The sequence below is a fragment of the Camarhynchus parvulus genome, chromosome 6 (assembly GCF_901933205.1).
Source record: "Camarhynchus parvulus chromosome 6, STF_HiC, whole genome shotgun sequence".
NCBI lineage: Eukaryota > Metazoa > Chordata > Aves > Passeriformes > Thraupidae > Camarhynchus > Camarhynchus parvulus.
The window spans coordinates 12,573,429-12,590,251 of record NC_044576.1 but is presented as its reverse complement, the minus strand read 5'-3'; the positions used below and the strand labels follow the sequence as shown (position 1 = coordinate 12,590,251).

General features: G+C 43.1%; 2 protein-coding genes across 3 annotated transcripts in view; one reads left to right on the top strand and one right to left on the bottom strand.

Moving 5' to 3' along the window:
* The window catches only part of DLG5 (discs large MAGUK scaffold protein 5), a 98,495-nt gene extending 89,503 nt beyond the window's left edge, over positions 1-8,992 (bottom strand). For both annotated transcript variants that reach the window (XM_030951776.1, XM_030951777.1), the window contains exon 1: positions 8,692-8,992. In XM_030951776.1, coding sequence (XP_030807636.1) covers positions 8,692-8,992 — 301 coding nt within the window. The remainder of the gene's footprint in view (positions 1-8,691) is intronic.
* Positions 8,993-9,024: 32 nt separating this feature from the next.
* LOC115905149 (synapsin-1-like) lies at positions 9,025-9,621 on the top strand (the record flags this gene model as incomplete). The annotated part of the gene is made up of 1 exon (XM_030951262.1): positions 9,025-9,621. A coding segment is annotated over one exon (423 nt), but the record flags the coding sequence as incomplete, so codon positions are not given.
* Between the last annotated feature and the right edge of the window lie 7,202 nt (positions 9,622-16,823).

Sequence of the window (16,823 nt, the reverse complement as noted above, 5' to 3'; positions counted from 1 at the left end):
ACACATCATCATGACCTAAATGAGAATTAGACCTTCTTAAAAATCACTGCAAGTATTCACAAGATTATGCATGAAGTGTTTAAGAGAACTTTAAAAGTATCAAGATTCCCTGAAAGAAGTTATTAAAACAACATCTGTCAATCTTCTGTCACTTTCTAGTTGAAGAACTCCCAACAACTCAATCAACCTCTCTTTCTGCAAGAGGATCATAACTGTGGAAGGCAAACTCAGATTATGTAAGTGCTCCAAAAAGAAAGAGGTAGATCACATGGCTACCCAAGTCTCAAAACTCCCCCTACAGTGATTTTTCCACAAAAGCATGCAACAGAGGAAAGCTAGCCACAAGAAAACCAAATACAAACAAGAAAAACAAACAATAAAGATAATAAATATAGCTTTATGCTTATTAAAAAACAACCATGAACATCTATGTAACTATGTAACTTCAGACAGATTGGTAATTGTCTACACCAGCTTCATTTCCCCAGCCCAAAAGTTCTGAATTTTCTACAGAAAACCATACTTGTCAGTTGGTCAGTCTCAGAAAAAGAGAACAGAGGCAAAAAGGGATTTTGGCGGACCAACATCAAAAGAACACAGTTCACTTCCACCAAAAGCAAGTTCACAATTCCCACTACATTTCACATCCATCCTCAAGGAAAATACCTTCCTACCTACACCCCAGCTACCTCTTCCCACACAAACTCCATTTTGAGCACTACTGAGCAGCAAACAACCATCAGCCTCACTTTCTAAGGTACAAGAGGTACTTTGCTGATGACATTGTTCAACCCAGAGAGCTCAGTATGCAAGGCCTGGATTCTGCCAACATTTGCACATGCCCAACCTGATACACATAAATGGGGATTACTCACATGCTGGAAGGTAAGTACATGAATAATAAACATGTTCATGAATCAGCAATTATGTGCAGGTAGAATAAAAAGCTAAAGCAAAAGGAGATTTTTAGGAAAACTAATTTTAAAATAAGTTTGACGAACATTGGCTTTGAGGGTTTGGAGGTGGGGAAGAAGTTTTTTGGTTCATATCCAATACATAATAAATTGTCAACTACATATAAAGTCTCCAAAAAACCAACCCCTCAACTCTCCAGTTGAAACACTTAATGGTTTTGCATTCTCACTTGCTTCTTGTCTCCAGCTGCAGGTCCGCAAATCTTAATCAGTATGATACAGGCTATTTAAAACACAATGCCTTCATCAGACAGCTAGAAAAAAAATTATGATTTTCAAAAATACAAAGAGCAGCTCACCAGAATAAACATATTAATGCTGTGAACAAGCAAACTGCTGAGCAGCTCAACCCATGAACCGTGAAATTAGAGGTTTTCAAAGCTGTGAGGAAGAAGAAGGTGGTGTTATATATATGAGATAGGCTGCCTTTAACTTCCTCTGACACCAGTTTGGGTAAGAAGGGCTTTCCAGTTGTAGGATGTTATTCTGTATGCCCAGTAATCATAGACTGTCTAGAAAAATGTCGTTCAGTGTTCACCCCAAGCGGCCAAGTACTTCCATCAACTTCAAGGGCCACCAGATCTTGCTATCACCAGCTTCTGAAGCCTGGAAAGGATGTCCCATGGAGATCACACTCTTGCACAACAGCTGGCAACAGGAGCTCCCAGAGTTAACCTTATTTGTTAGCTACAACAGGAGTGGATGCTGGTATTGCCCCATCAGCATCCACACACCTGCTAGCGCACCACAGTCCATGACAGGCATATATTGCACATCACACTGTGCACTGCCTATTTTGAATTGGTTTCTAAGTAATAGCACTATGGACCTCCTTCAATATTTTAGTAATTCTGTCTCCCATTGACAAGAATTAATATACCAGAGTATCACTGAGAACTCAAAAAAAATGGCCCTATTGGAAGAGCAAGGCTCCAACATTTGAGACAGACTAACAACACCGGTCTCTTCAGAGGACAGCAGCACCCTTCTTGTCTGCTTCTACTAGAAAAACATTGTTAGCCTCAAGCCAAAGCTCAGCCACTGCAAACTTGCCAGCTCCTCCATCAGAATGATTCAGTTCTAAATTGCCACTGTTCCCAAAAAAGCAGCCAATGACTTGCATCTTAAAGGTCACAAACAATGTTTCACCATGAACTACTCGATATAGTTCCATAACCTAGATGTCTCACCTACATGACTACAGCTCTTTTCACAGAAAGTTAAATCCACTAACAACACATTTTTCTGTCTCCATCAACACTATGAACAGTTTACATAAAGAAACATTTTAGCATTACTATACCGACAGCATTTTACAATTCTTCTTATGAAAAGAATGCACAACAGGAACTAACTGCTTCACACTAACACCCAGTATGTGCTGGTGGTTTATCACTGTTTAACTCCAGCCAAAACCATGATAGGACTGACCAGCTCTGAAAGATGTCTCTGTCCTTGGGGTTTTACAGAATAAGGAATCCTTACAAGCAATTTATCAACATTTAGTGATATCTTTTTAGCGACTGGCATTCTGAATAAGGAATTTTAATGCTAGAAAATAATAATTAAGGTAACAATTAATAGGAACTAGGAAAAATAAGAAGCAAAAATAAGGAAATTAAGGTAAAAAACCCAGAAAGTAGCAAAAGCAAGCAGCAAATGGGAGAAAAAAAATACTTAGCTCATATTAGAGACTGCTGAGAGAACTGGAAAGCCCAAAGTCAATATCTGTGTGGTGGATTGGTTTTCGCTAGCTAGACAAGGGGTCCAAAAAAATCTGACAAACTAGGACTGGTTACAGCTGCAAGAGAATAGTGAGACTGAGAATGGTAGTTAAAACAAGCTAAAGATCTGAAACCTCTGAAACAGGCAATCTTTAAGCTTTAACAAGTAAGTAAGAAGCAAGTTACAGAAGGCTGTTGGCTTTCCTTAGTGATCATGTCTAATTTTTTAAGACACCAGGTCTTGCATGTGTCCAAAGCAACTTGACAGTAGTTGGATGCACCAACACCACAAAAATGGTTATTATTCCCTTAACTCTGATGAAAACAATGTCCCCGGGAGCTTACTGTGGGCAGCTTTCTTTCCACTCCCCCCCTGAGCACAGCAAAAATGTAATTGAGAACTACCACCCTTGGGATTTATGAACTACTAAAACATGCATTTCCTTCTTTGGAATTGAGAGCCTACTTCCATGAACTTACTACTATTAGACATTTCATTGGGAATACCCACCCGGACACTTGCCAGAATCTCCCTGCATTTCTTCAGCCTGGCAATTCCAGGAGATACCAAAAATCTGAGATCATCAAAAGACACAGGTACTGCTAAACTACTGCCAGGTGTTTTATCCAAGTTAATTACTGCTCAGTGCTGCTGAGGAGCTGCACTCCTCCAAAGGTGACTTCTGAACCCTGCCTGCTTTTTCATCAACACGATTTAAGAAATCCTGCAACACGACTTGCGTAGCTACCCTGGGAACTAATAACAGGTCTGGAAAAACCCAAACATACTGCTCTACTTCTCCCACTCTTCAATTTTCAGTGACAGAAGGGAGTATAAATTGTACTTAATTACAAAATTGTCAGTTCAGTCCTTGAGTCAGTAAATCATGTTTTTACAATTTCTCCTCATTCTCCCCTCTCTCTGGGAATGCACACTTACAGCACTAATTCTCATGTCCTGGACAAGGGTGTCTTCTCCCCTTTCTTCCACCTTGCTCCTACTGGAATGTCACAAATGCCACCGTTGTGATAGCCACAATACAAAGAGTATCACCATACAGTACCAGAAAGCTCTAAGCATCACCATACCACTTCAGAAGGCTTTAAGCTTCTGCCCTTCTTGTCCTTTAGCCCAACCTTTTATATTCCTCATCCTAAATGCTTTACACCTGCGTGCCCTCTGTTCCCTTTGGTGATTGGTCAGCCCCCATGGCTCATTGCTGTCAGTGCTGCTCACCTGCCCCTCACAGCTGCACCCACTGGGGATGAGGCTCAGCCCAGCCCCACCCCAATCACCACAAACTGTGTGCCTACACGGAGAGCACATCCTGCCTCCCCATCTCACACCCTTCCTCCAGAGTCTCTCAGCTCCTCACTAGCACAAATTCTTAATCCCTCTCCTTTAGCCAGTCACCAGCCAATGCCTTGTGGGGATCAATCAAGACTTTGTGAGAGATGGGAAAAAAGAAACAAAATGTCGATGTCCCAGCACCAGGTCCAAGCAGTCATGATTCCAGCTCTTCAAGGTCAACCCTGGAATTACTGCATTTCCTGTGGGTCTCCTGTGATGCTGTCAGAGAAGTGGGTCCAGCTGCCTATCTCCTAAACTTATACTTACAGAGATTGTCTTTTATGTTTGGTTTTAAACATGCTGGAAGACTTTGAAATATTTAAAACTTTGTGATTTCAAATCCCATATTGTCCAAAAGAACTTGGTTCATTTTTTTATATACAAAGCTGACAGAGGGAGTTGAGATAATCCCTCCTTTTTTCCCTACTCTTAAACATGTCCACATTTACTTTCTGACTGGGAATTAACACTTGATGTCTGACCAAACTCGGACCAAACACAATTAGAAAAAAATAAGTCTTAATAAATAATAGAAGAAACATTTTCAAATTCAGTCTACAACCATCTTCTTTCTTCCTTTCCTGCCCCTTTAAAGATCTTTTAAAACATGCAAACAATTTTGAGTTCTAAAACTTAAATTCTCATCTTGAAACTGTTAAAGAAAACACCTTTAAAGCCTAACACATGCTCACTGACTGCAGCAGGAGAAGTACAGAAGACCAACTGCTAATACAAAAGAAAACTGTGAACCTAAAATTTTATTAACTGTGCAAGCTGTAATGAAGCTCTTGAGTTCAGCAATTGACTCTGTTTCAAGATAAAGTGCACCTCTGTAGCCCCATGTGTTCATCTGGAAAACAAACACCAAGCTCAACAACCAAACCTGCCTTTTTCCATCTTTGTAGTATCACAAAAATGTAAATACAAAGCTCTATGTTATCTGAAGCAATCTGAAGACTTACACAGGTTCTTCAGATTTCCATTCTGGTCTTTTACTTACATGTAAAGAAAATACATCTCCATAGCATTTGTCACAATGAAGCACCTTCCACTGCATTATTGTCATGGACTCTTTATATGACATAAAATTCACATATAGCAATAGTAAGAATGAAATATTTTCTGGTAAGCAAGATGTCTAATAGACAACTGAATGCTCAGAAATAATTTATTTTCATACTAGAAAGGATATGCACTTCCATCAGGATGAGGATTTCCCAGATGCATGATGGAGGTCATTCGCCAGATCAAGTATTTAATGGCAATCTATAAGTTTACCCCCAAGTAAATAAACAAGAAACTTAGCACGCTACTTAAAGAATTCATCCATGTGCAAAATACTAGGAGATTTCAAAACAGCCAAGCAACCATTCTCACGTGGGCAGAGTCAATTTCTCTCAAATGTTTACAAAGAAGTAGTAATGTAGTAATCAAAGGTTTTACTTAAGGAAGAGCTAATGTCTCCAAACATGATTAAATGAAACAGAAAATCCCACTTGGTTTTAGCTTCTGCTTTACAGAAGGTAATTTCCTGTTTGATTCTGCACTCTTAACTAACACTAGTTTGGCATACTATGCTTTATTTCAAAATTGAGAAAACTTTAAAAACATACATTTTATTGGAGAAACTATACAGTTTAAGGTTTAAAATCTGCAATTAGAAGTCCCCATAGAAGACAAATCTCTTTAAATGGTGACTGAACAGGGGGAAACTCTATAAAGATAAAAAAGCTCTTTGTAAAATAGAGAAAGAGTGAAAAAATCTTTCAGCAGCTACCAGGACCCCAGTTATTTCCCTTGAGCAGTCTGCCCAGCTGTTTACCTCCCTCTGTGTGGCACAGATAAATACTTATAAAAGTGTCAGCTCTACATTGTCCAGCCAGTCACAAGAACTGCTGGTATAAATAACAACCAGAGTTCCCATCAGAGTTCACATATCACCTTTAAAGTACAAAAGGAGGCAATATTTAAACTGAGAAGGAAGAAAACACAAAGTAATGGTACATGTTACACACATGAAAATGGATGAAGAAAGACTCACCCTACTGTAGTGAGTGGTGTGCATGCTGATTTCTGAAACTTTGAACAAAATTATGTTGCTAAATTACCTTCTCACTTGCCTCACAATAGCAGCATACTGGAAAAAAGAAATTAGCAAACACCACTGCAAGACATTATTGATTACAAACAGTTTTCATCTCCAACAAGTATTCAGGTGATATGCATTTCATTAGCCTCCTCTTCTAAACAATAATAAAATTATGCCTACCACTGTAAGCTATCATTTTTACATACACTAATGTATGCAAAAAACTTATTCAACTCAAACTTATTCAACTCTACAGGTTTAATCAAAGGAATATTTGAGATATATATTTTTTACTTTTAAGAATAAAGGCATCTTACATGACATGGACTGTTTCACTTTGGTATTTTAAATACATAATCCAACACTTCTCACTGCCACATGTACATCTTGCTTCTTGCCAAAGAACAAAAAGTGACTTGACTCATCCACCTACAACATCTCCAGTGAAAAGGAGCAGAACTCCCAAATGGCACAAGAAGACCAGAGGGGTGGTCAAACTTCCTATAGGGAGTTATTGGAATAAAACTGATTACATCTTCAATAAGAACCTTTCTATCACAGTTACCCCCAAACATTAACTCTTTGTGAAACACATCCAGGACAAACTCACAAAAAGACCAGGAATTACCAGAGAGTTTCAGTGGACACACAAGCAGTCTCATGACTAATTACCACAACACCTCTTCAGGGGTATGCTGGAATATATACACCAGTATTTGAAGGCTCAGGTCCACTACCTTTCTATGGGTTACTATTAATTAAGCTCGCTGTCAGCAATCTCCTGTGAACTAATTTTTAAACACGTTTATCACAAGTAAAACAAATCCATAACTCTCAAAGTTAGCTTTTATTACTAGTGATAAATGAAAGCAATAATATTTTAAAACTCATCACATAAGAGAAACACCCCTCTCCACACGCATGTTAGTTTAACTCAGATTAAGGCTCCTGAACATGATCAGTCTAACAGGATATAGCTCACTTTGACAATCAAACGACTTCTCTCTCGAGAACTCAGTGTTGTGAGACATTCTTTGATTCCAACTTGCATTTTAAAAATAAAGATTATTACTACGTCCAACATATACTTTATTTTTTTCTACCTTTCATATTTTACACCTTTGATTTTAAGCCTGGGGAGTGCTGGTAGCACAGTACCATCAATCCATCTTCTCAACAAGACAAGAATGAGCTTTACTCTAACCATACAAAGCCATCATGGGTGCCATTCTGGAAGGCAGTGAGTGCCCTCATCTCCCATTGATGTCAGACCACATAATGTTTCAAGTATTGAGGTCTATTGTTCAGTCCATTTCTCCCCCATCTTGTGAGGTCCTGCCATATATTCATTAGACAAGGCCATACACTACACTACACTGAAATAAAACAAAACCTAAGACCCCCAAGCATTTGCATTTACGGAACTCTTACCATCCACAGCATCATTCAAGTAACGGCAGAGTACACTGTGCAACCACACATGCAAGGACTATTTTCCAGACAGAAGCAGCTCTTAAATGGCTTTGTTTTCTTCAAGAAATTGTATCATTTGTAAGAGTCAGGAAGCCCTTCCAAAGCATTTCTTTATGTAAATAGCTAGTGACAATGTAAATCCTGAATCCAGTAACAACAAGAGAGTGACGCCACATTTCTGAATCAGTCAACCTGGTCACGCTGGATAAGAATACCTACACATCACTTTAATACAGAATTACGATTTACTCCAATTTTTCATTTAGAAACAGAGCTGCATTCGTAAGACCTTACGTACTGTTACCTACTGTCATTTTAAAGCTTTGGTTTGTACACATGAAAGTAGGCTGTGACTTGTTCTGGAGGGAGGAGAATAGGGAAAGACCTGTGGATCAAAGCCCAACTTACTTAAAGAGGTGTTTTACACCCAAAATCTTCTCGTCTGGATTTACAGTTAAATCAATGTTCTAACCTGTTATAATCAATGTTCTTCCCTGTTCTAATTGCAAAGAAGAATTACAAGTATATAGCCTCAAACAAACACATGGCTGTCCAGAGAAAAAGAGTTACAATATTTACTCCAAGGCACATCTGCTGGAGCCCTGCCCGCCGACCAACTCCGGCAGAGTGGCTGCACGGGGGAGCTTCAGCTCTGCCCGGACAAGAAGCGGCTGTGTAACACCACCGCCGTTGGTGCGAAAGGGAGAAAATCCCCTCGGGGTTCGGTTTTCCCGAGTCCCCAGCCGACAGCCGACTTTGGGGAACGGTAGCAGCCGCAAGAACCAGGCTAGGCTGGCCTCTCCAAAGGGCAAGGAGCAGCATCCGCGGCACCTCTCGGGGACCAGTACCAGCGCTCCCGCCAGGAGAGAAAGCGAAAGGGTCGGAAGCAGAAAACAAGCATCGAGAGCCCAAGAGCAAACACGGGAGAATTTTATTCTCCACCGGAAAAGGAGGACCCCCGCCCGCTCCCTTCCCACCTTCGGGCGGGGGGCCCGAGGGGCCCGCGCTGCCCCGGCGGGGGTGGGCGGGGGCAGCCGCTGCCTCCTCCCGCTCCCGCCCCGCGCCCCCGGCCCCACTCACCGGCCGTCTCGGCCGCGGCCGGCGTCCCCGCCACGCCGTTCAGGTAGAGGATGGAGAGCAGGTGGGGCTGCGTCTTCTCCAGGGCCACCCGCAGGTCCTGGAAGTGGTCCCGTTCCTTGCCCAGCAGCAGGGCGATGAGCAGCTCGGCCTTCCCGCCGCCCGCCGCCTCCAGGTCGCGCAGGTCGCGGGGGCCGAGGGCGCCGGCGGCCTCCAGCAGCTCCACCACCTTGTCCACCTCGGTCATGGCCTGCGCCAGGCTCTGCCGGCACTGGGCGAGCAGCTCCTTGTGCTTGGGCTCCATGGCCGCTGCAGGGCCGCCGCCGCCGCCGGCCAAACTTCGCCCGCCCCCGGCCCCGCCGCTCCGCCACCGCCGCCCCCGGGGAGGCGCGGGCCGAGGCGGGGCGGGCGCCGCCGGCCGCCCTCCTCCGGCAGCCGGCGCCCCCGCGGCGGCCCCCGGCGAAACTTCGTCCGGAGAGGAGGAGCGGAGCCGGGACAGGACCTGGGCCGAGGGCGGCTTTGCCTTCTTCTCTTCTTCCTCCTCCAGCAGGCAGGGGGCGAGCCGCCGTCAGGGGCTGCTGCTCCTCTTCCTCCTCCGTCTGGCGCCCCGCTCGCCTCCTTTCCGCCCCCCCGGGCGGCGAAACAACTTCTCCTCCTCCTCCTGCCGCCTGCCCGCGGGAGGAGACCGCCGGGAGCAGGAGCCGCGGGGAGCGCCGCCGCTTCCCGGCACCCCGCACCCCCGCGGGGCAGGCGGGATAACTTCACTCCGGCGCTCGCCGCAGCCACACGGCTGGGAGGGGGTGCGGGGAGACGGGCTCAGCTCCAGGCGCCTCCTTTCATCGGCGGGCGCACGCAGCCATATTGGCTACACAAAGCTGCCGCCTGCGCCGAGACGGGGCTGCGGCACCGCATCGCCCGCCCCGCGCCGCCCGCCCGCCGCGGCGGCCGCCGCCCCCGGCCCGCTCCGGCCCGGCCCGGCCGCCGCCCGCCCCCGGCCGTCAGTCAGGGGCGCCCCCGGCCCCCGTGCGGCGCCGAGCGGGGCGGGCCGGGGAGGGACCGGCGGCGCGGCCTGCCCGAGGTTCCGCCACTCCTCCCTCCGGGGCTCCGCCGGGCCAGGACGGGGTGCCCGGGCCGGGTGTCTCGGCGGCGAGACAAAGGCGGCGCTGCCGCGCTGGTGACGGGCCGGGGCCGGGGCCGGGCGGGCCGCGCCGCTGCCCTCTCCCGAAGGCGGGAGCGGCCGCCTGTTGAGGCTGCCGGAGTCGGCACCGGGCGGCAGCTTTAGGCGTCAAGATTTATTTCGTCCTAAACGGGAAAACCTAAACGTCAAAATAGTAACAGACTACTTACAGGCTTTGTCCATTAGAATTTGCAAAAACAAAAGTTTGCAAAGAAGATCTAAACACTAATAATAGCTGCTGGCTCATCTGCCTTGTAAATTTCTTCAGCGTTTTATGAATGAGCAGAGACCATGTAATTGACGAATAGAGTACAAACGTGGCCGTAGTCAGCCGTAGCAGGAGGACGCAATTGTTTATCAGATAAATAGGAGAGTAACAACTTTTCTGTCTGAAAGTGAACGGGCTGCCAACATCACTTGCACCAAATGTTAGCTTAATTTGCAAACAGACTGCAGAATGACCACAAGCAGTTCTCATCTTAAATTCACATTTCATACATTTCAGTTACACTGAAAGGGCTTTACTGGTAGTGGTGATAACCCAATTAAATCAAGAAGGAACCGCAATTATCTGACAGTCTCCGGTCCAGCCAACCCCGTGCTTGATTTAGTGTCCAGAGACCTGGACTCAGTGAGGTACAAGGGACAGCCTTTGCTCCCTAAAATTTCCTGTTAACACACCCACTGGGAGAATTTGGGTCCTGAACTGAGTTTAAAGCACTTTATATAGCTCAGTAGATGATGATTTCTCTCATGTGAAGAGATCTTGGGTTACATGCAATTGTGCTATGCATTCTACTTCTGGTGAAAGCAGACAGAGAATAAGAGGAGTTAGGGATTGTTCTCAACCTTAAATAATTATTTACAACAATACTTGAAACTATGGGGTGATTTTGAAATAAAAATTTTCACTTTTGGTCTATTAATTTTTATTTTTTGGTCCATTCATTTTTATTTAATGCTCTTGTAGACTAATTTCTTCTAATTTTGCATCCATGTTTTTTTTTTTCAACATCTTTCTTGGCTATACAAAATACACAGAGATTACCTTTGTTGTCTAATGACTAATGCTACAAATTCCTGCAAACTATGTTAGTTCTAGTCTATTTGAATTTTTCAGAAAATCTGCCTATTTCTCTCTAGTTAAAGTTGGGCAGTTTTGCAGGTCAAGTAATTGCAGATTCCACAAGTGCTAGCTAACCAGTGGGCATTAATTGCTGGCCTCACAGCACGGGTGAGAAGTGAAAGCTGCCTGGTGTCACCCACTCGAGCACACCTCCCTTGGCCAGTGCCACGGCAGGGCCCTCTGTGCCTGCCACCGGACACTGTGCGATGGAAAGCTTTTGGAAGGCGCATGCACAAGAAGACTGAAGAAAGAGTGCACAAGTTATTCAAATATGTCCTTTTTTAAAGACTTTCTAATCTCTGCTAATCTCCTTTAACAATATTATTGTATTGTGTATGTGCTTAAACAGTTTCCTGTAAAGGAAAGGAAACATGCCATCAAATTTCATTACGAGGCATTATGTCAAGAGCCCTGCTCTAGGTCCATGCAGCAGTTCTCTGCTCGTTGAAATAATAAAGACAATCTTGAGTTCCCTCCTCTCCTGACTGGGCACTGAAGTGCACCTTTCACCAGGGGTTGCAGTAACACAGGAATGGCAGCGTTCAGGCAGGGCATAACTTGGCTATTTGAGTCTCATTTCAAAACCTAGAGGGAAGTGGTGGCTCTGGGTTCTGCTACCCCGGCCCTTCCCAGAAGCATGTCTTAGTCCTTTGCCTTCTCTTCAAAATAAAACATTCACCTTCTCATCATGCCTTGCCTGCCCCAGCTATTGCCTGCAGATCCACATTGCCTGTTGCCCTTCTCAGGCAGTGCCAGGTAGCAGGTAAATCTCTGTTGTACCAGGTTTCTTTCTTTCTTTTTGGAAATGCAGTTTCTACCTTTTTGTCATATCTGAGTCTCTAACATTCCATTTGTCTTGCAAATGGTAAGTCTGCTCTCAGAAGCATTCAGATAAATTTCTCATTGCACAAATGTCTCTTCCATAGGCCCAGCTGTCAGACCCTTGCCTGTATAAGAGAGAGACCTTGCTGTTACCTCTGTTCCCTAACTCAGTGTGGACCTTCTCTAGCAACTGCAGGGAAGTTTTCATAAGACATGGGCATACTTTGAAGACTTGAATTATGAAATGGATGCAAATTTATTATGCCAAAAGTTATACAGTGACCCAAATTCAGATCACTGCAGTATCCCAGAATGCTGATATTTTCTGATAGGACACCCTTTAGATATATATATAGGCTTTAAAATGGGCTTATTATACTCATTCTAATGGAACTTCTCATTGGACAATAGTCTTCTGTGCAAAATTAGTTGTCACTCCTCAAACATTTCCTCCTCTGCCTGCTTACTGCTGCCCAAGTCGCAGCAGCAGCAGCTCTGCTGCTGTAGGTTTCCTGGTAAATCCCCTCCTCAAAATCCTTAGTTTGAACCAATCACATATTCTAATGGCCAAAACCAGAGGGTTTTCTTTAAGATTAGAGGATTTTAAATACATGGGAGACATTTCAGTTGCTTTTTGGTATTGGAGCCCTTAGGATATAGGTCTTCAGGCTCCAGTGGCAGTTGTGTGTCCTAGAAATGGCTTTGTAACAAAAGCCACACATGTAATCATATGATTCAAACCATCAGATGATGGTTTGACAAAAATATTGAGAGATTTACCATAAGTTAATGGAAGGAAGGTTATGCAATCTCCAAGACAGGCATATGAAAAATACAAGAAATCACCAAGTTAAGATTAGAGCTCTTTAGGTACAACGTGAGCACCACAGAGACTTTGTCATGGGTGTAACACAACACACTAGCACCTAAGCAGCTCTCAACAACAGCTTATTTTTTCATATGAATGTAACTGATAGACCATTAATTAGCACTTGCAGGATAGGAAGGTGGTGTTTTAATGTGCCAGCAGATCAAAGAATCTCATTTAGCCATTAAAAACACCCCAAACCATAATGTGAGCAGTCTGAGCAGTGCCCAGGGAAAATATTTCACCTGCAGTATCATATCCAGGAATGGGCTATGCCCATAAATTCTGAGATCCTCAGAGCTTCTGCTGCAGCTGCAGACTGAGGGAGCTGCTGTTGGACACAGAAGCACAAGGATCATTTATCTTCCCAAAAATGTGTAACTGTGAACTTCAGGAAATGGTTTAGCTCTTTCTTCACTGAACTTCTGTGACATACCATATGAGGGAAAGCAGACCAGAGGATTATATTGCCACTTTTTGCCCTTTTATTTTTGTTTTTGTTTGTTTTTTTTTTTTTTTTTTTCTGTAGCCATAAAACCTACCAATCACTTCATCTTGTACTGCACTAGGCACTTTTCAGATAAAAATTATTATGGTCTTTTCCCACTCTGGGCAAATGAAAATGAAAATGAGACAGTTGTTTCAGTCAGCTTCAACAAACTTCAACAGAAAGAGAAAACTCTGTTTGCTGAAGGTTTTAGATTCCCCCCTGGGCTGTTCAAAAAGCAAATAAAAAACTTGTTTTACTTAATCAACTTGTTAAAAGAGAAAGAAAAGGCCTTCCTCAAGCGCAGAATAGCTGGCAGGAAGAGTGTTTGTTTGGGGTGAGGAGGGGGAGAAGAAAAGGGTAGGTAAATTGTCTCCTCCTGGAGCTGTGAATGCACACAATCACTTCTGTTTCTCAGACAACTGCTTCCCAAAACAGGCAGCAAAAGAAAACCAGAAACCCTGTGGTGGCAGTCCTGCAGGGGTGAAAGAATTTCAGCTTTTATAGGGAAGACACTGCAAGCAAATCCCCAGTACCCATCTGCTTAGAACAGACCAGGGGCATGATTTAATTTTCTTTGGGAGACTGGGCTGGCTTGTGATGTGGTTAACTTCTATAAGCAAGCAGATGTTAAACAGCTCCTTTGAAAGCTGTTGCTTGCAGCTTGTTATTGGTTCAGTTTCTAGGTCACTTTTCAAGTCAAGGCAAAAGATTATTTATACTAATCATTTGCTTTTACTTCTTTTAGCACTAACGGGGAGATAAAAGCAAATGGGTGCCCTAAACATCCGTGGGTAACTTCTATAAACAAGCCATGCAAAAACTGGGAGCTTGTAGGAAGAAAACCCAAACTGCAGTTGAAGAAGATAGTCAAATATAATAGTAAAGATTCCAGAGAATGCCTCAGCACATTTTCACCATCTTCATTGGTTTTGTCAGCCATGAGTATTTTCAAATGCGATTTCAATCTAAAGGCTCTTGAAGAAGCAAAAGCATTTCCTTATGTTCCATCTCTTAGCTCTAAGAATGACATTTGTACTTTTCACAGCAAGTAGTTGCCCTGCTCACTAACGTACAAGGGTCTAAGAGTTGAATCCATCTCAATTACAAGGTAAGTTTCCAGGGACTCCAGGGGCAGTGCTTTGATCATGGCATAACTGAACTCAAACAAAATGGCTCCAGAAAAGTCAATATTCCTCAAAAATTCCAGGGTAGTCCAAGTGTCTCTAGTCCAAGCCCAAAGAGCTCCCTGAGGCAATGGAGACAGGTGTGCATGCAAGTGTGATTCTCTCTCTAGATGCTATGCAACACCTGTCTTTCCACACATGCCTGAAGAGCTCATCCCACAGCTCATCTATTTTGCAATGCTTAAGCCAAGGGGATAACAGAGGTGGCAGCCCATTTCCCAAAAAACCCAGAACCCAGCACATCCACATTTGGGAACAGAGCAATACTCAGATGTGGTTGAACTGCAAAAGCTCCTCATGTGTGGAAAAAGAGAAACAGGATTGTAGAGAGCTGGAGGGGATTATTATTGCTTCATAATAAATGCTCTAGCATTCTGAATTAATCTGGTTTATGATACAGAAGAAGCATTTCTGGTGTACTTTCATGAATTTTGCAGAGTTTTACAAATGCTTGTGAAAACCAGACAAAGGTAGATGGCCAGAACATTGAAAAATTTGCATCAAATTGTGTATCATACTCATGGCTAAGACTTGAACTGCTACTTGACAGTGACACATGGATTTCTGTTGACAGAAATACTACATAAATTCGATATGCTTCTGATTGGAGAAGAAATTTTTCCTTTTAATATTGCAGGATATTCCTTGGGCAGGAGATGGAAAAGATTTTTGTAGGAGGAAAACAAAACACTGGGATGACAGATGAGAATAAAGTCAAAGAAACCCTTGTACAACTTGCTGTAGTCAATTTGCTCACACAAAGCAGACCATGGACCAAGATGAAACTTAAGACTGAAGGGTGGTTAAAATGGCAAAGATACTGGACATAACTAAAATCAGTTCTGAAAACAGTAACAAATGTGAAATGAAGTAACTCCTAAATTACACTCTCATTTGAAAGGCAAAAGTACTCCAGTCTGTGCTTCAGCCTACATGCCTTGGAGGGATGGGAAAGCCATCAGAGAGTTCCAGAATGAAATAATGTCTCAGCTTGGCACAGTGGCAGCTGCATTACCAGCTTCCACTAGGTTTGGTTGTCCAGTTTAAAACGAACTACAGATCTTCAAGCTATCTTGTATTTTTCCCACACATAACACAAATGTAAAAATTAAACATTCAGCAGTTCAAGTTAGTTTTTTTAAAAGAAAAATAGCACAAAAATAATTTAGAACTTAACTTTTTATAAATACCAAGATTTGTCTAAATTGAACAACAAAAACAACTCCCCAAACAGAAAATCCCCACCTCCATACTAAATGGAAAAGAGCACATCCAGCACAGCCCAGATTAAGGAGAAACAATGGAGACTAAGTCCTGTGTGGCATAGAAGCCTTAAAAAGAATTTAGGTTAAAATTATTCTTTTTGAATCAAGTCTGCAGCAATGATATTTAGAGAAGTGTTGTTCAACTGTTTGAAACTTATAAAGATGGATTAACTGGTGGGAGTTTGATGGATAGAAATATTTAATATAATGCATATATCAAAGCTCATCCAGTTTGCTGAGTTCTCTAATTGGTTTCCAGGGGACTTGGATTAAGCCCCAGTTTGGTAATAAAAAGGCTATGCAAAAGAATAACCAAAATAAGAAGTCTGCAGATCTGCTAAGGATATTTCATAAAGGATAAATACACTTCATCAGCAAGGCAAGCCAAATATTATCCTTTTTACCATGGGCTATTTGTACTTCTAGAATATTTTCCCCCTTAACTCACCTTCGGAGCTGCCACCCTCTCCTTTCAAGATCATTAATGGCAGCCTAGAGCTTCACTGCTTTGCCCTCTCCTTTTCCAGTGAAGTCAGTGTCTGCCTTGCTGCTGACTGCAACAGCACCAACTACAAGCCTTTTTGACTTTCTTTGGAAGATGAAAGAATGAAAAGAAGTATACAGAGCAGATGCTAATCACACTCTTTAATCCTCACATCCTGTCAACTAAGTACTCCTTACAACATGTATGTTTTCACAAGCATAGTCCCTTCACTCACCTTGATCATTCTCTCATCTCCTCTCACAACCATATTGTTCAGGCGCGACTATTCCAATTTAACAGGCTTTAACAGACTGAATCTAAAGTACAGAGTCTAAAGATTTCCCCAGGTCTTCATAAGTCTGTGGCAGCAAGAGTTCACTGATTCTACATGTGCCAGCTACTTCCCAAGCTGCTGTGCTGCTCATCCTTCCCCACATTTATTTTCAGCAGAATACATACAAACACAAGCAAAGCAGAAGATATTTGTGCCAGCTAAGTAGGAAGGCTGAAGAAGAAAGCAGAAACAGGCTAAAGACAAAAGTAAGTGGAGATCTAAAGGCCTGAATACAGTTTTTAGTGCTTACAAAGAGCCACATGAAGCAGGGATGCCTTCCATTTCAGTTTAAAGTATAAATATATTACCTTATATAATAAGGTCTTTTTTTTTTCAAAAGTTATTTGACCATAGCTGTAATTTTGATGGCAGTAGATTTCACATC